General features: G+C 40.2%; 1 protein-coding gene across 5 annotated transcripts in view; it reads right to left on the bottom strand.

The window, feature by feature from the left end:
• TENM1 (teneurin transmembrane protein 1) overlaps nt 1-27,554 on the bottom strand; it is a 252,225-nt gene that overhangs the window by 77,497 nt on the left and 147,174 nt on the right. For 4 of the 5 annotated variants that reach the window (XM_075053993.1, XM_075053994.1, XM_075053995.1 and 1 more), the window contains 4 exons: nt 21,722-21,907; nt 20,566-20,589; nt 18,059-18,205; nt 6,819-7,035 (listed from right to left, as the gene is read on the bottom strand). In XM_075053993.1, coding sequence (XP_074910094.1) covers nt 6,819-7,035; nt 18,059-18,205; nt 20,566-20,589; nt 21,722-21,907 — 574 coding nt within the window. The remainder of the gene's footprint in view (nt 1-6,818; nt 7,036-18,058; nt 18,206-20,565; nt 20,590-21,721; nt 21,908-27,554) is intronic. The other variant, XM_075053996.1, reaches the window with a different exon arrangement.

Raw genomic sequence — 27,554 nt, 5'->3', positions numbered from 1 at the left:
TTTCCGGCTCTATTTCAGGATACCATTTGTTCTGCCATTGAATAGCACTGCAAAGGTTTCACTGATAGCGTGATTTAGCTTGCTGCAGCTCTAGGGGGTGATGATTTGTGAAAGGGGAGAATGAAACCTCATTCTCTGCTGCTAAGAATAGGGCATTGCTGTCTATTAGGAAAAAGCTGAACTAATGTGATAAGGCAGCAGCGAGACACATGGTCCTTCACCGAACTTCAGAAACTTATATAGGTAAATTCAGAGAGCGCCTAATCAAGCATAACATACCTTTTTCTCAATCCCCCATCACATGTTATGCCCTTTTAAATTCCCTCTGGGATGTGTTGGACTTGCACCCACTTTCCAGCATAAAAATCCTCCCATTCCAGAACAGAAGTTGGAATATGGCAGCAGAGCAGAACACATCAAAGTCAACGGACAGAGAAGTGAACTCATTACTAAGTGGGTCTAATCGGAGGCTAACGGGATCACAGAATCATAGAAAATGAGAGCTGAAAGGAAATACAAGACTTTATCTTGTCCATTCCTTTGCCTCAGGTAAGATCAACTATACCTACACTACTCCATACAGATGCTTGTCTAACTCCATAACCTCACCAAGTAACCCATTCCAATGCGTTTGTTTGAGTGCTTTACTCATGGCAAGTTTTTCCTACTGTCTAATTTGAATCTCCACTGCTGTCCTTTAAGACCATTACTTTCACCCTAGCCCCAGAAATGGTGAAATTACTCTCTCTTTCTTAGCTTTAGCCTTTTACATATTTGAAAACTGAAATGTAAGGGAGACAAATCTCATCAAGGATGAAGAATAAGGTGTGAAATACCGTCACGGTGCAGATTAGGACCTAGTGGGATTTTTCTAAGGTCTTACACAGCTATGTTCCACTGAAACACCTTTCAGTATTTTTCTCCGTGCCGTCAGGCGTGCTACATTAGCATACCTCCACCGGCTGAATGGATCCAGGTGTTGGGATCTAATGATGCAATTGCACGTATTTCCTGGAATTGTGGTTTCACATAACTAAGTGAACAGTGTATGTAGAAGTCTTTTGATAACGTTAAGACATTTAGGGTCAAGACCAACAGAATACTTATAAAGGTAACTGGCATTAAGTACTCAATATAAACAACAAGCATAAATTTAGACATCGTTATGTTTCTCTTTCAGTTTGAAAGGTCACGGTAGACCTCAACAGACAAATCCTACCTTTACACAGTGAATATGTAATCTAAAGGAAAAACTTAATAGCTCCTCAGATGAAGGTTATTTAGGAGTCTATATATGAATTTAAAAAAATATCCCTGGAGAGATTAATTGATCATGATCCAATGAAATCATATGCACAAATTGGAGACCATAAATTTCTGAAAATTCTGACTTGTTTCATAAGATCCCATTCTCCAAAGCCACTTGACAGGACACTAATTAATCACTATGATATCATCAAACCCGTCTGACTGTGACCTGAGAAAATGCAACTGGTAAAAATTAACCTCTTTGTGAGTACGCCATTCACCACAGTTGCTAATATCAATTCCATGCTCCCAGGACATAAGATGATGATTTTCAGCAAGATGCTGATTTTCAGCAAAGATACTGATAAATCCCAGAGGAATGGGAGAGGCTGCATTACTGCCAGTATGCAAAACAGAGTTCTGATTTACCACCTGTTTGTTTTCTACACTAACTGAATTGGTTGCGGCCCTATTTGTGGGCAAAACCTGCTGCTCCACCGAAGGCAATCAAGCTCTTGTGTGTCTCAACAGACTCACGAGACTCACTCAGCAGGACAGCCAGGTTCAATTACTCTTTGATTTGTTAGAGCAGAAAATACCGGTTTCTATTGTTTTCTTGTATTTCTAACATCAACAGACCTGCCTTTCCTTTTCTAATCCCTTTATTAGCGCACTCCATGTATTTACAACACCCATTGGTGTGAGAGACAGAGACCCCTAAGAGTCATCATTTTTCAGTACATTATTCTCGTACTCCTGTCTGTTCGTTCCACACAGACCTGTCTTCTGACTCTACTCTGTCCTCATATTTTACCAAGCACACAGACTTGTGCGATAACAACTCATCAAAGTCTTCATTATTTCACACATAGTCTTTCTTTCCTCTACTCATTCACTTTACTTCTCATTATTCATAAATAATATTGAGACTTATCTTTCAACTTCCTTGCTCCTTTTTGATTCGTCGTATTTTACAAGCCACACACATTTACAGTATGTGATAAAGACTCATAAACCTCATTATTCTACATTTATCTGTATTGAACTGTCTTTGCAATCTTTTAGATTTTAAATGTTCTAAGCCTGCCTCTGTTGCTACATTTGTCCTCATTATTTACTGTCTTTTTATTACCTACTCTAAGTTCAAGTGTATTCTACTCTCTGGCCTCTTCTTGAATTACCAGCACCTACTAAATCTCTGACTGAGTGTTTGATCAGAATTAGATTTAATTTTTGCATTTACTGCAGGTATGGAAACATTTTTCAGTTCCTTTATGACCAGCACTAATCTCAAAGGCTCAGGGAGGTAAAAAACCACCCCCCAGTTTGCCGCAGGTTCTCCCTCCTTTCCCGATACCCTGACAGCTCACAAAGTGGACCACCGTGCCCAGAGGCATGCTGGCACGCAGGTTCCCTGCAGCTTTGCTGCTTCCAGAAGACCTCACTTAATTCCTTTCCTTACCAGAGCTTTTAGAGCATGTTCCCTGCAGTGATGTCACTTCATACTCAACTGCCACTTCACGCTTCCTTGCTTCAACATTCACCCCCTTTCCAGGTGAGCTGTGGACCTTGCTACCACTCACTGCTTTTCTTATCAGAGAAACCTCTAAAGATAATTATGCCTCCTCGATGTGCTGTATGTTCCTTTTCTATTCTCAGCCCCTAAGATTTATTCTACATGCTTGTGACTGGCCTGCTTTTCTTTCTCATGGGGGACAATAACTCCTACTACGTGTCCAACAGTCACCTATTTGCAACGACTGCATAATCTTGGACTAAGGCTGTCCAAGTTGTTTTAACTTGAAAGTAAGCAAAAACCCTGTCTTTTCTAATTCAGAGGAGCTGGGAAGGAACATGTCCCTGATAAGCTGCCTTAGCGTTTTCAAATGCATTAAAAATGTTTCTAGTCCCCTGGCAAGCTGTACTAAATCTGCAACTCCAGAGGGAGCAGTTGGCTTTTTGAGAGAAAGCAGAGATTCCCACGGGTTGCAGGTGGCCTAAAAGCAGTAGGAATTCTCTGCCAATACTTCATGGGTCATTCCACGTGTAACTGAGGATCTCAGCTCTGCGGGTCTCAGCTCTCTGCCATCAGGCAGTTTGTTTGACATCTCTAATTTAAAATATAAATCGAAGTTTAAAATTCTAGATGCATTCTTTTACTACTTGTAAAGTATTTTATTATTCTACCACCATTCCACCACCTCTACTGCTACTTATCTGCTATTTTTTTGCTTTTGTTTTGTGTGTTAAAATTTCCAACATTCTCCGAGCACCTCAGGCTGAGACATTAGGCCTAGATGTGGAACTCTGTCAAGCAACTTGTGAATTCGCAAGTGTCACATTACCAGAAGATGTCATTTACTGTATTACATTTCTGATCAAAATCTTCAATCAGAGAAATTAAGCTAAAGGCTAGTAAGGTACATTCATTTCTTCCTGCTGACAATGTTGCTGTAAGCAGCCTTTGAAGGGTAATTAATTCAGTACCATACACTGGACCCTTTTTGTAGGCAATTTGCAGCGAGTCAAATAGCTTGCCAGCAGCATGCATTAAAAATACTCAGCAAAGAAACAAGCTAAAAACCTTCCTGAGAACAGAAGTTGATAAAAACATTATAATCCGCTACACCCTCCTACATGCAGTAGGTCAAAACCATTCCTGATGTAACCGAGTACATTTCCATTTATTCAGAAAGTGTCTAATCTGCCTTTAAGCATGACACAGTTTAAGTTGGGAGTTTGTAAAAACCCAGTACAAATGACATAGCTTTGGCACAATAAAAAGCAAAATATATTTCAAAAACATTTAGCTCTTTAACATTAATTTTGGTGTAGCATTTAGCCCTGGCTCAATGCAACACTCTGACTGCACTGTAGAAGGCAAATGCTTAAAAAATCAGATCTAAGCTAAAGTCTAAGATGCAAATGCAAAAGGATAGATGTCCCAGCAGTTGCCAGAACAACTGATTTTAGTATTTCAGATGATGTTGAAAATGCCAGGATATGGCAGAGACCAAACACTTTGAGTCTGAAGGATAGAGATAATCTTTACCATTTTTTGGTAGGTTTCCCAAATCTATTCAACATCACTTTGGCTTTATCTGCAGTGAGATTCATGCAAACATCACCCATATTGGAGTTCCACTGACCTATGGTAGAATAAAACTCTGCACAATGTCATTTGAATCAGAAGACTGAAAACATTGGATAGATGTTTCTTCCTTAATCCTCCTAATGGTCTCAGAGACTTCTTGCAAAGGTGTGTGTGGGGAAGCCAGATAGGGCTTTGCAAAATTTGAGCACCAGTGGGAATGGATGCCAGTGCTCTGAAATAAATGAATGCCACTATTTCATCCAATCCTTCCAACATTTCTTGTTGAACCACCAATGCTATAAAGTAAGTGGCACTGCAGAGAGCCATGAGTTAATATCATCTGCCTGGACACAACCTTTTCAGCAATAGCCAAAAGGAGATTAAAACCCCCCAAGCATTCTTTGGTCTGTACCAGATAGGCAGGATTGCAGATTTCTGATTTTTTTTAACTGTAGTAACAGTTGTCTTTCTCTATTTTTTTCAGTAATCTTAATTCCCAGGAGAAGAACAGACACTAGATGACAGTCAGATTGACAATGTCAGAGGAAGATTTCTGAACAGAGGCAGCACAGTTAAGCTGTTGTCTCCTTCTGAGACTCTGCTTATCTCTCATCCTTGAGGAAAATTCTGGCAGTTTTTAATAATATTTGACTTATGGATGAGCAATTTTTCAACAGCCTGGAAGACTTGAGGATCAAGCAAAGTGTGGACTGATGAACTCCTCGGGGTGCCCAGTACATGGCAGATCACTGTTGACAAAACCCAGGAGACATGGCACAGCGCAAGTCTCCAGGCACTGCCCTGATTCCAAAGATACAGACAGCCTCATCTGAATCCCAATGACCTTCTCACCAAACTAACTAGTAATTTCTCTACAGTGGCAGGAAATGATATCTGGGGTGTGAACAATGCACCAATGCAAGTACAAGTCGTATTCCTGAGCGGTATAAGGTATCAAACGATGGTGAAGGTGGGCTGCTGCGCACACAAAGGCCTTCGCTGCTCTTCGTTCTTCAAAGGCATGGCAGATATCAGGGTAAAGAAACGAAATACTCAGAAAAAGCTTTTAAATCCAAGTTAAATCCCATCAATGATAGCTTTAAAAGATCAGTTCCTTATATCTATAAAAGCACGTTGACGGGATTATGTGCAATCTGGCTGCTAACATTTGCAGTGTCACAGAACGCTGTACAGGCGACTTGAGTGCTCACCTCCTCTCTGAAAACACCTCGCTGCGAGGCATTTTGATGAGGAAAATCTTTCACCGGTGACTTTTGGTTTAAACTGTGGTACGCTCCGCTGTGCGTAGAGCCAGCCAAGGACCTCGCGCCAGGCGCAGTGGCACTGCTCATCAGCGAGACGCGTTCGGAGAGACCCGCCGTGGCCAGGAGGGTGCTCTTCACGGAGTTCATTTTCGTGCCCTATCATTCTACATATTTATAACATCCTGTTACATTATTAATAGTGATTAAATGTTTAGGTATTTCAGATCAATAAAGACTCTGTTTACATATTTACTTTATTAAAAATTAATGTTACAAAGAGAAAGTGCACTGAATTTGTGCGCAGCTATGGAATGAAGTCGAGTTTGTAACCTAAGTAAGTGCTATGTACTGTACTGTGAAAATAAAAAAATTCTTATGCCCTTATTATTGGAACATGGTTTATCTAATGCATAGGCCTAGTTGGCAGGGTAATAGTTAGGTGATGTGGATGATTTGTGGATCTCTTTGTCAGCATGTAAGTTATAGCTTCCCAGGTGAACTACAGCATAAAAACTTATGTGCCCCTATATTTCAAGTGTTCATGAAAATATGTGTTACCAGGTTTTCTGAGCAAGTAAGTGCCCCTTTCCTATTGCACAGCCTTTTCCCGTTAAAGGGCAAGTCAATCTCACAAACACTCAGAGATCACTCTACTGTTTGCGTGACAGCTTGAGAATAACCCGCAGCATGAAATGGTAAACTCCACACTGGTCTATCAACACGTAGTAAAACCAAAGAAGTTGGTTAATTGGGTAGCTGGATTATATGTGAGTGACACATGTAAATTTATTACACCATAAATACAAATCAAATTCTACTGGGCAGAAAGGTGAGTGAATACAACGCATATGAATCCAACTTATCCTTCTGCTTCCTGCCATTATATGTATCTACAGCATAAAGGGCTGAACTTCCCCCCACTTATTTTACAAGTAATAGATAGCTTACCTTCCATGACAGTCAAAGTCTTGTTAATAAGGTTAGTAGAGTTTCTTGCTGTGACGCTTTTATGAACTGGATAGGTACTAATGAGAATCTGATAAACAAGATCCTCAGCTGTTGGGACTTAAACGTTTGCTATCCTTTTAAGTACTTTTTGATCACCAGTGAAGAATTCTCAGCTATGCAGCTGTCAGTGGCTTTTCCTGGTTAAATAGTTTCATTGCAGTTTTCAATATTCAGAAAAGTCTTTCATCTAAAAGAAAACTCACCTGCTCTCAAATAAGACATCTCCTGGGATTACATGAGTGCTTTCCTTCCCGATAAGGAATCTGATTCGATCATAAAAGAGTCTCGGAGGATGCTGAGAGAAAGGCGGTTGGCTGTGCTGAATAAGGTCAAGGGGATCAGGCGAACCCTGGCAGAGAGGACTTGCGTAACAATTGCTTTGCTGACAACAGTCAGGGTCTACACAGTCTGTCAAGCCATCTAAAACAGAGAGAATGGAAAGTTCAGGAAATTGAGTGATTCTGAGAATAAAGCACCGAGCTGGCTACTGGGGAGAAGAGGAGGTATTTAATCAATTGGAAGGCATGCCGATTATGACGCATTCAAATTCAATAAAGCATTAACATACATGCTTAGTCCAGGAGGGGTATTTCTCTCTAGTCATTAACACTGTACCACCTCATAAAATCCCCACACGACAATGAGAAAACAGAACCTACAAACTAAGTGAACAGGGAAGAGTGGGACTGTCCTCACTGCAGAACAGGCAGAAGAAAATCACTACACAATACTCGTTAGACCAACGGGTGCAGGATCCACACTGTGCAGCTGATCTCTCGAAGAGTCCTTTATTGTCACTACTGCCTGTTCACACCTGTGAGGAATATACACTTGCTAACCAGTCTGCAATAATGAAGTCGGAAATGTTATCTAACTCTCATAAGCATCCTCACTAGAGTAGTAAAAAGAGGTATTTGTTACAGTTGTCTGACTTCTACTTTATGGCCTACAATAGTTTTACTAGTGCTTTAGGATGTTTAATTTTCATTTATTGGTTGCAATACAAGAGTGATCCAAAAAGGGAAGAATCATGACTATGCTCCTTTCATAGTTGGTGATATACAAACACACACCTCAATGCAGGCTCTACCCCCGTGACCTGACAGATACAATCTTCTTCATGGATGTTTGTACCAGGAAAGCAAATTTGGAAAGTGAAAATAAACTTATCCCTCCTCCCTCCAGTTTCAAGTATGAAAAATAGGAGAAACAATTGATTTTATTTTTTTTCAAAAATCTACATTTCTTCATGGACAAACTTGTGACAACATTTGTAGGGGAGATTCATTTCCTTAAATGTCCAAAGCTTATGATGAAAAGTGAAGCACTGAAGTGCATCCAAATGAAGCACCTAAATAAAACTCAAAATTGGGCTATTGGCATTTAATTGCTTCTATCAGCAGCATAGATGTCCAAATCACCTAAATTACATACTCAACCAGAAACAGATTTAATAAGGTACAGTAAAATGTCCAACTATCTTCTTAAACGTCCATTTTATGACTTCGCAGTCGCTAACTTGCTTGGATTGACAAGCACACTAATGCATATAAAGCAAGATTAAGGCATTGTATCCTTCAACAAAGACATCTCTTTGTATTTTTAACAAGGTCGGTCTCAATAACTGTGGAGTCATCATATTACTGTATGAATTTCCCTTGTGTTAAAATCCGAAAGCTATAGGATCAACATACTGTCACATATTTCCACTTCATGCTTTGACTTTTTATGCTCTGTTCGTACCAACACTTCGGTGCCTATAAAACCATACCTCCTCAGGGCAAACTGCGTTATCAGGGAAGCTGCTGTAGTTTTGTCATTGACTTTAATGGGTGCAAGACCAACACTGAGCCAACTCTGCTCTTTTCTCAACAGAGCACACTGCACTGTGTGAATGCTCAGTAAATAAGAGCATAAAATATTCACTTTGAAAAGAAAGCAAAAGCCCTTCTACAGAACAAACAAGTATAATGACATGGGCTTTCCTGGAATCTGAAAATCCTTGCTTGACCTTGAGCAAGGTAATTGCTTGGCTAAGCAAAAAATATTAACAAATCTATCCTACTGCAGCTGGGAAATCAGATAGAGCAGGCTAGTTTTTGTGATAATGAGCCAAGGGCAACTGTAGATAGCTAGCAACAATAATCTAAGACCCTCGAATCCAACAAAGCTGGCATAGCTACAGGTCAGTGCATGCTTTAAGTTCTTTTCACGTTCCCCCAGTTGTGAAGACAACAGGCATTTGCCAGAGGTGGGAGAAGAACTTCACAGGGCAACACTGAGTTTATTGACTTTGAGTGTAGCAGTCACTTTATATTCAGGAGAACCTAGTAAGCTACCAAAATCCACTAGGAAATCAGTAAGCTGAAACAATAAGGGGCCTCCAGTCTAAACAAAACCACATGAGAAGTGGACGGAGGAGTTCACAGTATGAACCAGAGGGGTTTTCATTGTGTTCTAATGAAAAAGAAACAATCTTTTTGGGTTGAAACCTGAAGAGCAGGCTTGGAACTGCAAGGAAAAAATACCTCCTCTTATTGCTTCCTCTTTTTTGTCCAAGGAATGAAACTCTCTATATTCTTAATAAGTGAACTGAAAAGCATCAAATTACTATTAGATTCTCCAAGACTGCAAATGTTAAAGAATTCCACTAGAGTTAAAAAGGTGACAAAGAAATTGAAATCTCTTGCTTTCGCTTTATACTGGTGAAGATCCCTGCAGAGGGCTCTGATGTGGTTAGGTACAGCGGTTCAGGGCCGGGCTGGTCTCTGCCGGTGGAACGGTTATGGCAGTGACAAGTCTTGCTCAAGGAGTCAAGGTACTTTCTGCAAGGTGCTAATCTCTACAAGCTGACTGCTCTCTACCTGGGAAACTTGACAAACATTGGTCTGGCAGAATAAGTACTAATCAGAAAAAAGGCACACTTATTTCAGAATAACAGTATCCATGGGGAAGCTATTTTGGAGTAATTTATTCCACAGTAGCTATTCTGATTAATTTTTTCCTTGTCAACAAGCCATTAGATATGGGAACTGAGCTGACCCGATTCTCTCATTTATGTAAGAAATAAAAGGGAAATGTCACAGAAATATTAGAATATGAAGATTTGCTTAGAAAAGAAATAGATATAAGAATAACAATTAAATACTTTGCTTTCTCTAATAGAGTCCTCATTCTTCTCTGCTCTGGTCAACAGCTTACATGCCTGGCAACAAACAGTGTGCATTCATGCTGTACACGAAAAGAAACCAAATGAAGGGAAAGCAGTTTTCCATCTTCCAGTCAGACTCAATTTTCATCTTTTGTTTGCAGTTTACTTGTCAGCAAAGTGACTATCTTATAAACTCTTCCAGGTTCTGCTAATGGAGTTATTTTTGTTTGAATTACTTGCACCTGGTTTCATTTGCCTCTCCAGGCTCTCAGGGCTACAAAAGGGTGGGTTACCCATTAGTAGGGGTGTGAAGTCCCAGAAGCGTACCTGAATAACCTGTGGTGAGAATGGGATCTGGCCTAACACCACCAGGAATGTACAAAGCGCTGGATACACCAGGAACAGCTTACAGCCTTGGGAGCAAAGGCTCCAAAATCATCAGAGGAAGAAATTGCTAACCAAAATATAAATGTTAATCCCAAATAGGAGTCTTCTAGGTTACAGATTATCATTTATGGCTTCTCTCTCTCTCTCTCTCACACTGTACTTATTTTTTTTTTCATTTTAAAAAATCTTTTCATTGATTAGGTGACAATTTATTTCAATCTCCCCTCTCAGCCGTGCAGAATGAAACAGAAGACAGATGCTGAGCTCAGAGAAGACGCACCATGGGCAGTGAGGCAGGAGGTGCAGCAGCACCAGCTCCTCTACAGACTCTTAACACAACAGGTTTGGCTCAGGCCACTGGGTGTATGTAGTTAAGAATTATTAGCTAGAATTGTCTGAATAATGTAACTTCTAGCTTTTTTTCCAAGCAGTTGAACAAAATTTAGAAAAGAAATCAACTTGGATAAAACTGAAAAATACTTTTTGCACTTTGTGCTGAAGTAAAAGAATAAAACAGCTATTTCGGGACAGATAGGGAACTCTTAAGCCAACATAAAATCTTTGTTCCACTTTAGGCTCACTTCAGATTTTGGTTTTAACTTAGACCATTTAAAAGAAAAAAGAAAAAACCCCAAACCTAAACCCCCCAAAGAAACTACTGTAATTCAGCATGATACCCATTAAAATAAGCCAGGTAGAACAAACTGGTACAGAATCACAAGTTACATACGGAGGCAGTTTATGACAATGCAAATCATATTAGTAAGTGCATGTGAGGATAACATTTTCAACAAGCCAATCCTATCTGAAATGAGATTTTTAATCCAGGAGAATAACCCAGAAAAACCCAAATAAATCTTGTTTATAAAGTATAACATCAAACTCATTCATTACAATGCTACAAATACATTAGTCAATTCTCAACCAATGGTCACATTTTTTAGTTAAGGTTTCATATCAGGAAGCGACTATTAAAAAACTCATTGTGTTAAGAAAACAGGAGAGTTTCTTTTAAATCTCAGGAGACAACAGTCAGGAGTATCAACAAACTACTACAAACAGCAAAAACTGTAATTCATACAGCAGGGGAGCCTGTATACTGAAGTTTTTACTGTCAATTACCACAAAGTGCATCACAGCATAGGTGCAGACTAAAATGTATTACAGAGGTGTAAATGATTCTGGTTTGCTATTAGCATTTTTTTATTTATTTTACATAAAAGGCAGTCAGGCACCTTCACGGTGCACTACAGATTATGTAATAAAGTGATTCACATTTTGAGGAGTCTGAGATTACGGTTCACACCTTCCAGGTACCTTGTTTTGTATGCAAGGGATAACTAGGATTTTTGGTCTTGTAAGTAAATTAGACAATGAAAATATTTTTCATATTACTGCTAAAATAGAATTCACAAAGATCAACTTGAGGATAAAAAGCACTTCATAGCACTCTTAAATAATTTAGACAACCTCAAAGAAAAGGCAGAGCATGCCAAAACAAGTTGCTCTGTTTTCAGTCACACCACTCCTCTCTGCATTGCCGTAGCTCACAGAGTTAGGACAAGATTTTCCCATTTCCTTGCTGGGGAAGGGATCCTTTCAGGAAGCTTTCTATAAGGAATGGTATTAATATTTATTGTGTCAGGAGTTTGTGTCAATGGAATCACACAATGTTTTCCATCAAACAAAATATATTTTATTGCTTATACATTTTTATATATATATTTATATATAAATATATTTTTTTCTTATTTAATATGATGGAAAGAATGCCAGAAGTGTGATGAAATTACCTCCTCATCTATGTTTCTACTGCAGCCATGGAAGGCTCAGTTTGTGCCAGGTACAGCGCATTCTCTAAGGTACACATTATGCAGCAATCTCTCTTCTACATGGGTGATCACCTTCAGCAGCCAGACAAACTGGCAGCGGAGCTATGGACCCACCTTCTCCATTGGTTACTTTCCAGCAATATACCTCTTAAATTACCATGTTCGGGCAAGTGCTGTACAGCGATTGTATTTCATGTTTTGTATTTGAGCTTTCCATACGCTGCGTAATATCTATATTAAATCCTCAATAAAATAATAACATTTGGAAAAGAAAAAGCCATTTTGTCAGCTATAAGCTCATAGCAAGAACATGGAACAAGTCACATATTTCAGGCCTGATAGGAACAGCTCTATGCCATCTACTTTTCAAATCCTGGCCTTTCTAGCCTTCTCATCTACCCTTGAATTACCTGCAATTCATGACTGCAATACGGGAATATCACGATAACTCATGTTGCTGAAAATGGATTCGTGTTCACAATTAGTACAAATTGTCTAGGTAGGGGAGCACCCGAGGACATTAAAGAGGCGCTGGGTGGGCTCACGGGTAAGGGAAGCGAAGACCAAAGCGGTTCTAATTTCAGCAGTGGTGGCTTCCCCAGCTCACCAGTGCAGCGTGCAATAACTTTCACAGTGGCTTCTTTTCCATTAAAACATTGAGACGCTTTATTAACTGGCTATGAAAATGACAAATTCAATCAGACTCTACCTCCCATGTTACTGGGTTAGTTGTTTTAATAAGCCATCCACCATCATTAGGTTCTGGCAAGCAAAATGTAAATAGTTAGAAATAATACTTAAAATTGCTATTCTTCTGCTTTAAAGTTCATTAAAAGAGCAGAGTTCTCATGCCTTCAAGCTTTTGTCACACATGGAGAAGACACCGCTAATGTTAACTGCAATAGGTTTGAAGTTTTATGGTTAACACCAAGCCCAGAATACTACAATAAGTGGTGTATGTACTTACATGGTGCATGCGTATACATGTATGCAGGCATACTCACAAACACACATACTAATAAATATACCTGCTCAGCCATATGAAAATCAAGCCCACCTCGAAGCAATATACTGAATATAATAATACCAATGACCTTCATTTCCACTGCTGCAGAGCAACCCAGAAGCGTAAGTGCTCTCCTGCTCCCTCTGTGCTGATCCCAAGTGACTGTACTGATCACAAGCCAGCGTTGGAGCTGTGAGAACTATGTCCAGAACATTTTCACAGAAAGTAAAAAATGGGCTTTAAGTTTCTCCTTGCAGTAAGCAGATTTTGTTCTCTGAACTCCCTATGCAGGACAACCTAAAAAACTCAGCACCATGACCCTCAACACTTGAAGGATTTGAGCTTTTGCTCAATACTATCGTTTGTGGGGAAAAAGAAAAAAAAAAAAATCCGCAGGAGTCTTCATCTTACATTTGCTTGCTTTCTTTTACAGATTTCAAATAAGTATTAAAAATTGCCTGTGCCGACTTGTTTCACCACAGGCTCAGTTAAGTCCAATTAGGGTTGCCAGGAATCTAAGCAAACGGAATCAAAGCGTAACTTCAGAAGAGACTAAGCAGCAGTAACCGTCATGAGTCTCTAATGCTTATTCGTATGCACTAATCCAAACGGCTTCTCAAATTTTAGCTGGAATACAGAGCATGCAGCAGACAGTGAGGCTGTTCACTGGGAACACCAGCGTTTGTTTAAGGACATTGGGAACCCACCAGTGTGCCTGTGGAAGGGCTGCAGAATGTTTTATCCAGTGAGGACCAGTGGTGTTTGGCCTTCCACACGCAGGAGAACACAAATATATCAGGATACGATTTTCAGAAACTCTAAGTATCCCTGGGGAGCCCTTGCTGCTCAGCAACAATGAAAACCATTCCCATCAGTATTATTTATATTGTGTAATAATAGCATATTACTTATATATGGACTCAATATCTCTGTGATGGATAGGTTATTAAAATGCCAATGGATGGGTCAGAAATACATCAATATTTTAGCAGCACTGGTTATCAGCCCAAGGCTATGCTGAGTCATATATTTTCTTGTGCTTGGAAAAGCTTGGAGAAAGCTACAATAACTGTCTGAAGTGACTGAAGGGATGTTTGGAAGAGAATGCAAAGCTTGTAGTAAATAGTATTTTCCTTAAAAAGAAACAGTCAAGATTGATTCACGAAAGAAAAAGAAAACGATGAAATGAGATCCAGGCAAATTTAAAAGAGTGATCCGTATCAAAGAAATTAATGGGAGCGATGTGGGGGCTGCAACTTTCAGCTTAAGATAAAGACCTGCCTGTGCAGCACCAATGTGAATATATGTCAGAACAGCAGGTAACTTGTGGCTTGGCAGGGCAGAGGGGTGACCGGAGAGCTGGTGCTGAGCGTCCTTGCGCGTCCCAGCCCCGCGGCAGCGTGCTCTGCCTCCTCGCGCCCGGGACACCGGCGCTCGCCTGCGCAGAACTCGGCAAAGCTTTCAGGCGATCTTCCTGGAGCTATTGAAGCTTTCAAAGGAGTCTAAAGTAATGGCAGGGTGAGAGAAAATGACCTGCTCAGATGAGCTGAATGGTCATCTTATAAACTGAAATCTTGTCAGTCATGACAATGAAAGAAGGAAAATAAGAATAATGGGGAATAATGGAGAATAACGGGGAATAATGGGATGCTGAGGGAAGGCACGGCAAGGGAAAGGCCCCACCGCAAAGGACATCTGCTTGACTTCTTGGCATTATTTAATGGACATCACACTGCTAACAGACCGCAGATGCGCTCCACAAGAGCAAGTGCAAACCATGCCGTCGTGCATCTGTTATAATGCTAAGACCTTTTCAATGATATTTGTAGTGATATTTGAACAGGTAAACATGCCCTTAAGTCTGCAAGTAGGAAAAAGCTAACAGAGAGTTATGAGATGGAAAGGGAAAGGCAGTTATGGTACAGTCAGGGCACAAGTACAGTGTATACTAATGGGGCTCTACTAAAGAAATAGTACTCTCCCTGCTCAGGAAAATATTTCTGCATGTGTTTAACCTTACCACCACTGATAATTGGGCAACTCGGTGCTTCAGCATCTGCAGAACCAGGACGCCTGTGAATATGCTTGTGGCTTACCTTTATACCAATATACCAGTCCCTAAAAAATGAAGTCAACATTTCCTCCCTCCCAAAATTTTTGTGTTGTTACTACAGGCGAAACAATAACGCTAATGCTTCCTTGTGCCAAATAGATGACATTATTCAATCCCTACAGTTGGAACTAATAAAATGCTTCATTTTCTAACACATTTTTTCTACCCCATATTTTTGTATAGTAAAAATCTCAGTTTTTTCAGTCTCTGAAAGTACCAAATAATAAATCAACTGGAAACTACATAACATTATCACTCTGCCTAACTCCTGAAATTAGAATTTGTTTGAAATAATAATTGTTAAACTTTACTACAGCTTTGTTCTTTGATTGGGACTTCCTCCTAACAAACTTGAAGCACAAAACACCTCCTAAGGACTGAGATACGTATGTTTGATTTAAACACAACTGGAATGAATAAGACTTTTGCTAGGTAAGAATACCATGATTTGGAATACACGAGGGCCCTAAATTAGGTCCAGAGCATGTTCTCTTGGGCAATGTGTCACTGACTGAATGGGATCACATCCTAACAGCTTAGGAAGTTCCTACCTGCCAGCTGAGTTGCAGAAACTCAGCTGAGTGCATGCTCTTAACTCACCACAACTGCAGGTGAAAACGTTAATAGCGTCCATCCTCATGAACCTAATTGTTATGTAGTTTGATGAATGGTAACTCATTATGCCACCGTAATATTCTCATAGCCTAAGGCACAACCTCCCAGCAAACAGGACTTAACAGGTAATGTCATGTCTCCTTCGTGATTTCTGTTTTTACTGTTGTGTGTGTATACAAACCCTGAAACACTCGGAATCAACTTCCGATTCTGTATTAATGTCGCACTGGTGTAACTCCAAAGACTTTACGGGAATTTTTCTAATTTATTCTTATGCCAAATCAGGCCCTATGAACTTCATATATAAAGAGAAGTGGTTTTAATATGTAGATATAATTTTCTTTTCTTATATAAAATTGATTGTGAAGGAAACTTAATTACTTTTAGCCCATCTGTAGTAGTCAGATTAATTAAATATTTCTCTCTGCACTTATCTCTAATTGTAATGTCAACAGAGCTGTCCTAGTCCATGTTATGTTGCCATTAAAAAGGAAAAAGAAAATTACTTTTAAAACCTGCAGTGAAATGATGTTAAGTGTCTCCCTTAAACTGACAAATTCAAGGAGATTTAGAGTTAAAACTGCCAACTCTTTCAATAACTCACCGTTATTGCAGAATATAAAGCACCCAAAATCACAATACAGGGCAGCTTATACAGAGCCAATTCATAGAGTGGATCAGAAAATGCTTTACACACATTACAGGCTACACAGGGTTTTTGTGGACAGATTTAAGAGTGCAGGCGGGTGAGTCAGTGGCTCGGACAGCAGGGGAGAGCACCAGACAGATGGGAGAGCACGCGGGGGGGAGCGATGCCAGCTGTGGGACCTTGTGTGAGAGGGATACGCACCAGCGTAGAAGAGCAGAGAGAGTGGGCAGAGAAATGGTCGTTAGACGTCTTGGAAATAAGGTGGAAAAGGAAGGATAAGAGAGGAATCAGGCAATTTTGAATGGGGTTCAGAAATGAGGAGGCCTTTGCCAAAGGACAGCATGGTCTTAGAGCCCACAGGATACAAAATCAGAAGGTCTCAAAATATATCTGTAAATGAAGAATCATCACTGAGTCAGAATGTTTCTATTGAGGTCCCACAGTGACCTCAGTTCTTGGCCCTAAATCAAGCTTAATTTATCAATGACCTAGAAGAAAACAGACAATCATTATACCAAGGTTTGACACTACAGTGGGGTATGACAGGTCACCCAAGACACTGAGGTGGTCTGTAAGTGTGACACAATAAGATAATATATATTTCATTACATCTCAGTGTACAACCTAAGGAAAAAAATGTAACCGTGCTTGGGGCAGATGTATTCACAGTCCGAATGAGAAAGCTGCACAGCTCCGAGTACGGGGGCAAGCACACTGTAAAGGATGGCACTAAGTAAAGGAGAGGAAAGCAATAGTCCTTCTTCACTGTCTAGTAAATGAGTATTCCTAAAATAGATAGGAGAAATAATTAACTCTGAGAACAATCAGTAAGGAATGTTGTAGCTTTTCTCCCACTGGTAAGTTTGAAATAGAATCTGGATGTTTTTCCTGAAAAAAAAGCACTAGCTCGTGTATTAGAATGAACTACTGGAAAGGAGGCAGAGACTAACTTAAGAACGAACTATGTTTTTCCTAGCACACCTAAAACTTCTCCAGCCTTAGAATGAATCAGGACTACAGAGGTCTGAGGTAGGGAGCACCCAATGCTTCAACTGGTGGAAAAGAGCAAACAATTATTTTAGTACAGGGCTCTGTTTATTGTACTTTCAAAAATTACTTCTGCATACTTTCTGCACTTCCCTACTCAACATTCGTTCAAATGTAGGTCCAGATAATTGCAAGAACTGTGCTGTGTCTCAGTGGAAACATTAAGAAAGAGATTAACGTTAAAAAAGCATCTCTAAATGTACACGTTATGCTTGCAAATGTATTCATTTAATATTAACATAAAACTAAACCTTGGATGCATTTTGACAGGCACAGAGGTTTTTTCATTTGGGTATCCATTGGCTGTCTTTTCTGAAATAGATGACAGAGTTATGAGGTAGAGTGGAAAGGAGATAGAAGAAATTACTTGTTACACTTTTTTTTTTTTTTAAAGAAAAAAAAAATCAAGTACTGGGATGTTAGGTACAGCACATACATAATTTCTGCCTTGAATAACATCTAGCACAAGGGTCTGTTCCCTCACTGCACTGCTTCAGATGAAGTCAGTGGAACAACTGTCTTGAGCGAACAGACAAACATTGGCATTCTGTGATAAAAAGGAAAACATACACCCAAACTACAGATTCAAATGACAATCAAGAATGTGACAAATAAACAAACAGACATGAGTTATGTATCATACCTCCATCATTGTCCAGGTTATCTCCACACACCATTTCCATGACAACGTTACACCCCGAGCCACTCCAGCCCACTTGACAAACACAGTGCCATCCGTTCTGATCAAGAGTGCACCTCCCATTTCCATAACAGAGACCTGGGCAGCCATCTAGAAAAGAAAATGTAAAAAAGAAGCCTTCATGGAGGAGTTTTCTTCTCTTCTTTTACAGTTGCCATTATTCTTTAACATTCTTTCATATAGTATTATACTCGCTGCCTTCAAATGATTGCAGCTCCCTCGCAAGCCGTTTATATTTTTGGCCAAATATGAAAAAATACCCATCCTGGTCCCTCCCTTCGCTTGCCCAAAAGTCATTTCTCAGTGAGGAATGAGGCTTTTTTAGTGTGTAACATTTTGCGCTCAGGAAAAAAATGAGTAAACTTATAAGAAGATATTTAACAGTCTGCCACGTCCGTCTCTTTCTCTACTTACGGAAAAATAAGTTGTAGATCTCCAAGGAAGGCATATACATCATCAACGTTTATATCAAAGATATACATGGGAAATATTGTTTAAAAGACTAACTGGCATTTATGGACATAATCCTACACATTGCAGGGAGTGGAGGTGACCTTTTTATTCTGTTCACAAATAGTCAGCTGACTGAGAAAAAACCAATTTGATTTATGCTACAATGCAACTCTTTCCACAGAAGGCAAATGAGGGAGCATTTCCTTCCAACGTCCAGTTCCACTTCCTTCACATTACAGCTGATTCACATATGACAAACACTTGCCCTTCAGTGGCTCTGATTCTAGATTAAAACTGGAACAATGACTGTAGCATCCTCTGGATTATGTATTTGTAAACTCTGAATCAATAGTAATTTGGACATTCTCAGCTCGATCTCTTGCCTCTAAGAGTGAGAGAGGAATCGTCTCTTGGATGTGTACACTCATATCCATCTGCTTGCATAGTTTGGTGCCAACTCAGACATTTGGCAAATCCTCACCATGTCACACATGGAGCCAAAGGACAGTGGATAAAGCTCAGCAATAAGCTTGACAGCACAAGTGGCATCCCTTCTAAGAGGGCTCCTTTCTTTTTGCCAGCACGGATATACAGGAACTGAAAGCCCTTCTGTACTTGATAGTGAACGTCAACGCGTGTTATCAGAGAGAATTTGTTTTGAGGAAGAAAGAGGAGGCCTCAGTCTGCATACATGTTTGGCAGCCCCAAGATGCTCCAGAAGGACTTTGGAGGAGCCAACCAGGGTCAGAAAATCTGTATGACCGGTCTGTCTGGTTGTGACTTACATCCCAGCGTGCAGCACATCTCCTGGCAACTTTACACTAGACACATCACCTCTCTCCTCCTCACCCTCGGCACAGTTTATCAACCATATCTGCAAACAGGGGGATTGGAGAGTCTGACCATCTTGCTCGGAAGAGCCGGAGATGGATGGCACCGTTTTCTCACACTGGAATTCTGGAAGTTGCTGTTCTAAAATAGCATGAGGTTGGCCACTACCAGATACACTACAAAAGCCAATTATTTGCCTCTTTTGGGGAGTTGGGGGAAAGGGCAGGATGTGAGAGCTGTTCTGGGTAATGGGGGTGTTATTCCACCTCAATTCACTGTCCTGCTGAGTTAATTAATTTCTTGTATATGATTCGATTTTGCTGCTATGGGTGGTTATCCTCTAAGACTATAAATGTAATCAAATGAATGCCTACATGATTTTATTATTATCTAATTCTGAAGAAATAAAATAGCAAACACGAAACAAACACCCAGGTCTTCCTGGAATATTGGTTACTTTGATATTTCAGCTAGCAGCATTTTTGCAAGGGGCAATGTGCATCATTGCTCCGCACAGCATGGCTGGGACTGAGGGACTGCTGTCAAACTCGGGGAAGGTACTTGCGCTGACATGACCAAGCAGGACCTGCGGCAAGGCACGGAAATCAAATGAACAGCACCAGACACAAAACAACATAAAATTTAACTCTTGTATCAAATGATTTGAAGAGAACTGTATCACATCTAGCATAGACAGCTTTAAAAAAAGTGTACTTCTCTCTCAAAAGAAACTTGCTTCAAGCACAAATAAAAAAAAAAAAAGGGCAAATTTTTGTTCTCATGGAAGACAGGATCAACACAAAGTTTTTTTGAGCAAGTCCTCAGCTCTGTCATTACTTTGGAATGGTAAGCGAGAGCAAAAAACCTGATTTGCCTAACATAGCACATCAGATGGCCACATAAAACATGCTTACATTGCTACAACTTTGCCAATGAGTTGAGCACATTATTTTTAACACCTGCATTTTCTTCTGTAAATCTCACTCTGTCTCTCTGTGTGTGTGTATCTATCTATCTATCTCTATCTCCATAAACAAATGTTTTCTCTATTCTGGCAACTCAGCAGTACAGAAGCTCAGACAAAACAGGTAACACAAAACACTCCATCGCCAATACTTTCATATCTTTTCATTATTCTTTCGCAATGCTGATATGAAAAAACTTACCTCGAAGAGCATCTAAGTAGTGAGCTTAAAAAAGAAAAGAACAAAACTGAGATGGATTGAACTTCTGTACCCAAATGAAAATACAGACACCACTTGCTTATGGCTTGCCACCTGTTGGTTAAATATAAAATACCTCCCTCTTACTGCAGTCAGATCTATTCCTGCTACTGTGATCAAAACACATTGCGTATGTGATTGTTCTCCATTTGATGACAAGCATGCAGAGGACAGCTTGGGTCATACCTGGCAGTGCCTACAATGGGATGAGCAGCTCTATTTATCTTCTTAATTATTTTAGTCCTTTTCTGGATTTGCTCTACACAACCTTTAGAAAATTAGGCTGTTCCTCCTTCACAAACCTGATTCTTGATTTAGCAAATCTGATTTAGTAAATTCTAGAGCCAGGGAATCAATTAGCTTAAAATGATCAAGATGAAGCTAAAACATTCTACTTTTTTTTCAAGAAGCAAGCATGAGAGCTTACACTGCTTACCTCTAAAAATTAGATACCCTGCTATTATAAACAACTAAAACAATAATAAATAATCTTGCTCTGGGACATTTTAGGGAGAAACACTATTAGACTTTGCAAAAACCTGTTGTATTTCATTAAAAATACAACTATTACATTTGTATAGTAGAGTAATGACTTCTAAAACGATCTGAAAGCTTTACCGTATTAGGAATATTGTTAGAAGCCAACTATAGAAAAAGCACCTCTAGTAATAAGTAAAATATGTAAATCCTCAGACATGAAGGCAAGAGATTTAATGCAAGAATTACTTAAGCTGAATAAAAGCTTCATCCCCTCACACCTTCTATTTCTTAAACATTTTTTTCCTTCCTGACTCAAAGTTCACATACGAACACAACCCAAAGATATGTTAGGACTGAGATATCTTTCTTTTGTGTGTTTTTTTTAAAAAATTAATTCATCAGTGTTTTTTCCTCCAAACAGAAAGCTGCACTGAGTTGCTATTCTGTGGGACAAGCAGGGTGCACCATCAGTGCAGAGGCACCTTTTTACACCTGGCCTGATTCTGGGTCTCTATTTTTTCCAAAAATGACTTGAATCAGACTGATGGCTATGGCAGATCTTTGTATAACTGGTTAAGGTTTTACGTATTTTATTTCTAGAGGCACAAAGCGCCCTTACCAATGGTGCAGTGGTCCCCTTCCCATCCAGGGCTGCACTCACACTTCCCGTCCTTGCACTGGCCGTGTTCCGCGCAGTGCGAGTGGCAGGTACGTTCTTCACAGGTTGGTCCCACCCAGCCCTCTTCGCACTGGCATATCCCTCTTGAACAGACGCCATGGCTGCCACAGTCCAGCGTACATAGCTCTGCACAGGATTACAAAAATACATAATGTGAAACAGCAATTTCCTACTGCAAATAGACTTTGCACCGATACTAAATTTAATCACTTCTATACTAATATCGCTCATCAGTTGGATCAAATACGGGATTTCATCACCCAGTACAAACCTTGCACAATCTGTCTGCCTCCTTCTTTAGCATTTACTTGCAAGATCATTTATTTGCTTGGGGTGGGGACTGCAGAAATGATGGCTTTGCAAATGGTAGGGCAACGGGTCTAAACCAGACAAACAATGACTCCAAAAAGTCCATATCTTTTGACCGATTTCAGCTGAGGCCTTTAATAACAGCATGCCATGTCTGTTCCCAGGTCACACTGGCTCAGTTCTGAAATCTCGTATAAACTCAAATATTGCAAGTGAGCTGAATTAAAGGATAAAGTGGCACACTAAATACATACAAGCAAAAGTCTTTGAGATATTCAGACAATTGTAGCGATGGCAAAATGGCCTTCACTTACAGTAAGAAGAGCCACCAGAAAGGTAACAGTGAGAAAGAAGAAGAGCAAGCACGCCACTCTGACAGCAGTATACAATATTACATGACTTACAGGCCATGCAGATCTGCCTAGTTCTAAAATGGCTTTCAAGGATTAAAACATTTTTCCTTCCTGGCTCTCATGAGCCAACTACTAAGAAACAAGCAAAGCTGTTTTGGGAAGACAGGAGTACCTCCTTCATCGCACTCAGAACAATTTCTCTACCTGGGCACTGGAGAACACCACTTATTGAGAAGTGGAATGAAAGTCCTGAATTGTTTCAATACATCACAATATGCCAATTGCAATTCTACTTCCACTTAGACCAAAGTTGTTCTGTGAAAAGAATGGGTTCATTATAAAAAGGTTCTATGTAGTTTGAATTTATTTAGAATAATTAGTGTCAAGAGAGAATTTGCTTGTTATTCTGCAATTAACCTGCCACAGAAATGTTTCCTCCTTCTTCCACTCGGAAAGCAGCTGATAGCACTACAAGTGCAAGCCAAATAATTGTGTCTGATCTGATTTCAAATGTCAGTGTTACATATTTAGTCGTTGCAAGATTTTTCCCTTGACAGATTTTAAACAATGATCATTTATATCTTGGAACTATTGTATATAAACATTCTTAAACGCATTTGTAGTGACAAATGCTGTCACTGTATATACCAAGCAAAGTTTTTAAAGTTTAAATTGAAATGTTATCAATTCAAATAATTTTAACACCAAGAAAAAAAGCAGCACAGAAACGGAACTGCACAGTGGCGTCGCAGACGTGCCAGGCTCTGTCTCAAGTTAGTCTAGCTCTTATTTTTGTTAATAGCTGGAGGGATGGCACAGAGTGCAATCAAAAGAATAGGTGAGCAACAAACCAGAAGAGCATGGTCAAACTCAAAATCACCTTCAGAAGCAGAAGGCATGGTAAAGAATCCAAGATAAAATTCAGTAAGAGAAACTGTGAAGTACTGTCCTGAGGAAGTCAAAATCAGCTACATAAAAAAATAATTAATTTTACTATTCAGACGGACTTGTGTTATAGTGGAGTACAAGATAAACATAATTATCTGACGATATTCCTGTGAAAGAGTATATAAGACAAGGAAAGAGACTGCTCTGCTATATTCAAATGAAAAACCGTGCTGAGCCTGGGGCATTATCCCTTAGAAAGACTTGATTGCTGCCTGCCGACGATTTATTAATCTAATGCTTCATGCCTTGGACTGCCTGCCTGCAGGTGCTGGGAAGGATTTCTTCCCCCTTGCTGCGTAACTTGGCTTGGCTTTTTTGTTTTGTTGCTTGTTTGTTCCTTGGAAACCCGGGAGACCGCTCAGAGGACTAAGGGGGAGACTTGCTCTGTTATTTCATTGGCACTGAACTCGCCTAAATACTTGCTCCTATGATCAGCAAGTCAACTGATCCCACCAGATCTGGGATCACAAAGAATCACCCCCAGGCCAGCCTGGCAGAGGCCCACTGGTATTATTTTAACTTATCTTTATAGCTTGGGGCACGGGCTAACTCCTGAGAATTAAATCTAACAAATTACCTGCTACTTCAAGGATTTAGGCTGCTAGAGGGATGCCTTTGATCTCTCCTGATCTCCCTCTAGTTCATTATAATCACTGCTTTTGGTATTTTACTCTAAGTGGTAAGGATTGTTAAGAGGATTTTAAGAAATATTCTGGAGTTTACACTGTACTGGGTTGGACTAGATGTTTTTTCTGACCCTTCTGGATTGAGTGTCTACTACGCAGTTTTTTGCAGTTGTGGGACTGGCTTAGTTCAACTGATGCCAAAACTTCAGGGCATATTGTAGGCATCAGTATACAGAAGTGGTAATGTAGGCTGGAATGGCTGAAGCGGGGAAACAAAGCGATACATCGAGCTTCCAATTGTGTCAGCAGCTCTACCAGCTCCCACCACTTCTCTATCGGTAAATAAATAAATCAAAGAACCAGCTGTGGAAAACCTTGAACACATTCCCACATGTGGCGTGCACGCCTGCCTCGCCTCTGTCTGTCTACCCAGCAGAGTCTAATCACGACAAACTCACCTTGCAAACAAACAAACAAACAAAAGAAGTAGCAGCATGGAGCCAAAGGCAACGTAGGCACGTCCCTACCATAGGGACGTAGATCTTGCACATATTCCTATTTTACAACCCCTAAATTAAATGGATCTTAAAATGTTTGAAAGTTTTCCATTGTTGTCCCCACGCTTCACACAAGGAATAAAATGTTTAAACACTATTTAAGCTCCTAAATTCAATCAGATTAATGAAGTGGAGATACAAGATTTCCTATCTCATCAAAAAAATATCCTAGGTCAGTCAGTATATAGTCTTCGCTCACAAGGCTCATTTTTTTTTATTCTATTTGCCCACATAAGATCGTGCACAGCCAAACAAATTTTCCTTTATTTTTTGCCTATTGGAATACACCGGCTTCCTCTATCCCAACCACACTGCCTTGGAAAGACAACACAGCGGCACAAGTTCTGGACCCCAAACTGGCTCTGTGTGATAGGAAATGTTAGGTTAGTTGTCCCGTGCCCAGTTATTCAGTTTTCACACCTCATTTCTGCCAGCAAGTCAGGGCACAGTAACCAGATAGCGGTAACTGAGTGAAAAGTGTTACAAAACCAGTGTGTGTCAAACCTGTTCTGGCAGAGGGATCCTGGAATGATCTCACCTACCTCTTGCCTTTCCTTCTAGCAATGCGTTTTTTTCCCCCCAAATATTTAATCTAAACCTTCTTTGATGCAAATCAAAACCAATCCTGTAAGCACCAGGTGTAATGAAACCTGGGTTCTTAGTTTGGCCCAGACACTTTCCTCAGTTACCCTCGTTGTCCTGCTGCTCAGCCAACTCAGACTTTATGGTCACTGAGGCCAATCTTGAGAATTACATTTGTTTTGGTGATTTACTATGAGGCTTCAGAAATGCTGTTCACCATGATAATGTATTCTTCTGCCACACAAATCCAAGATTCTCCCCAGACTTCTCATGCAAAGCAAAGGAAATCAAGCCTAACATCATCCTATTAATGCCACAGTAGTACCTGCGGCTTTAACCCACAACTAATTCAAACAGCTAAGATTAAAAAGTGCATTATCAGTTCAGGCTGTCCTGTTTTTAAAGCAAAACAATTCCTTAGCTCCTCCTGCAGATAAACAAGTACAGAAATATCAGCATAGCGGGGAGCCACACTAGCAGTTGTGTTTGCATGGAGAGACTGGGTTTCCACAGCCAACTAGACAAAATGAGATACTTGAGTGAGTGGACAGTGACCGAATGCGATGGGAAACAATACAGTAACTCAAAATAGGTAAATAGCTTCAAACAAAGCTGATGTGGTAAAAATTCAGGCAGCACTGAAGTTGGACAGCAAGTCAGACACCAAGCAACTGTTCTGCCCAATGGAGCATCTTCCTCCTTCCACAGCAGTTGGTCCTACAGGACACAGAAACGCCCTAAAATGCAGTGGGTCCTCCACAAGGGACCAGCACGGTGGGGCAAGGGCTTTGAGCTGTGGGTAGGTGCAGCAGTTGAGACAGCCAAAGATGTCTCCTCTGACTGAAACCGCTATTCCTCTCCCCCTCCTCTCCATCCATCTCCTGGCTCTGCCTGGAGCTGGAAAACTGCGGTGAGCTGATTCAGATCATGAAACTGGCAGATAATTATTCACTTTATTTTCCTGGGTTAATACCTGACAGCTTGCTAAGCTCAATCAGCTCACTGAGGGATCAAAGAGGCAACACAGGCAGGGCAAGGGAGGAGATGGAGGTCACAGCCGGGACGGGGACCGTCCTGCTGAGGAGCCGCGAGCTGTGCCATCGTCGGACCGCAAAGGACAAGAGCAAGGGGGAGGTGACTTGTGTAAGGTAACAAGGGAGGCAGGTGACAAGAGATACAGTTTGGATTAGTCGACCCGGGGATATTACATCACAAGCCTTTAGTTATGCTGTTACGTTAATTGTCAATCATTCTCACAACGTACAGTGCAACACGCGCAATTTGTGAAGTCCCTCGACCGTGTTGGTGTCTAGGCTTGTAGGCTTACGCAAAATCCATCTCCTCTCCCGCTGCTCTTGGTCGCTCACTGTTCGGTGTTCATACGCCTGCCCAGCTTGCCGGACAGAGCTCTAGGCAGAGCTTGTGGAGTGTGGGGGGGTGAAGGCTGGTCTGTGGCTAACAGACCAGATCCTCAGGAGGCGTGAATTTTCACGGCTCCCATGAAACCAACGGCCACCCTAATTCATAGTAATTCGTGGCCCTGTTTCGGTTTTTGTACCTGTACACTTTGCAATCAAAACAAGGTTCTCTAAGTGTAGGGCTGGAAAGTTAATTTCCTTATTTTAAAAAAAAGCTCAGCTGTGCAGACTCACTGCAAGCGATGTGCTGGCAAATTGCTGGGACCTGTCCTCAACCGACCCCTGCAGTTTCTTATAGACTTTCATGAAATACAGTCTTTACTGAATCTAAAATTCAGGGACCTCAGACTTAAACCAATTAATGAATAAGAGACTTAAAAAACGTTCAACTCAGTCTAGAATTTTTACTGACATGTCCTTAATTCTGAAGGCTCATTAATTTTTCTTGGAAGAAAGCAAATGTGAGCTGTGAAGCATTATTTGTACATATTCTTGAGAAGGAGACAAATATGTTGATCACTCCTGAGCTAATCTAAAAAGCATTAAAAATTCACTCCACACTCTTCATTTTAATTATCTAAGTCAACAATGAGTTCTTTCAAATGTGTTTTATAATAAGTTTCTACTTATGTGATATGAAAAGGGAAATTAAAGCTAAATATTTTATAATTTGTAATGATAAGGGAAGATTTTAATGTTAATTTGACATGTTTCAGAAATAACTCTTAGAAAATCATGCTAAGAATACAAAACTATATGTAAACAAAAGTGGTGAAATACTTACTATGAAAACACTCATTTTACTTTTCTTCACATTCAGCGGTGAGTCTTGTTCTACAGACAGTCTAAACCTTAAGTATCATATTCATAATTTTGCTATCCATTTTTTAATAAGTGGTTTTCCATAAAGATTAGAAATTAATCTATCCTGACTTTCACCCAATAAGCTTAACTGCTGGAGGCAGCAAAATATCACCTAT

The sequence above is a fragment of the Buteo buteo genome, chromosome 22, assembly GCF_964188355.1.
Source record: "Buteo buteo chromosome 22, bButBut1.hap1.1, whole genome shotgun sequence".
Taxonomy (NCBI): domain Eukaryota; kingdom Metazoa; phylum Chordata; class Aves; order Accipitriformes; family Accipitridae; genus Buteo; species Buteo buteo.
Note: the sequence above shows the minus strand (reverse complement) of the source record. Positions and strands in the feature narration are given on the sequence as shown.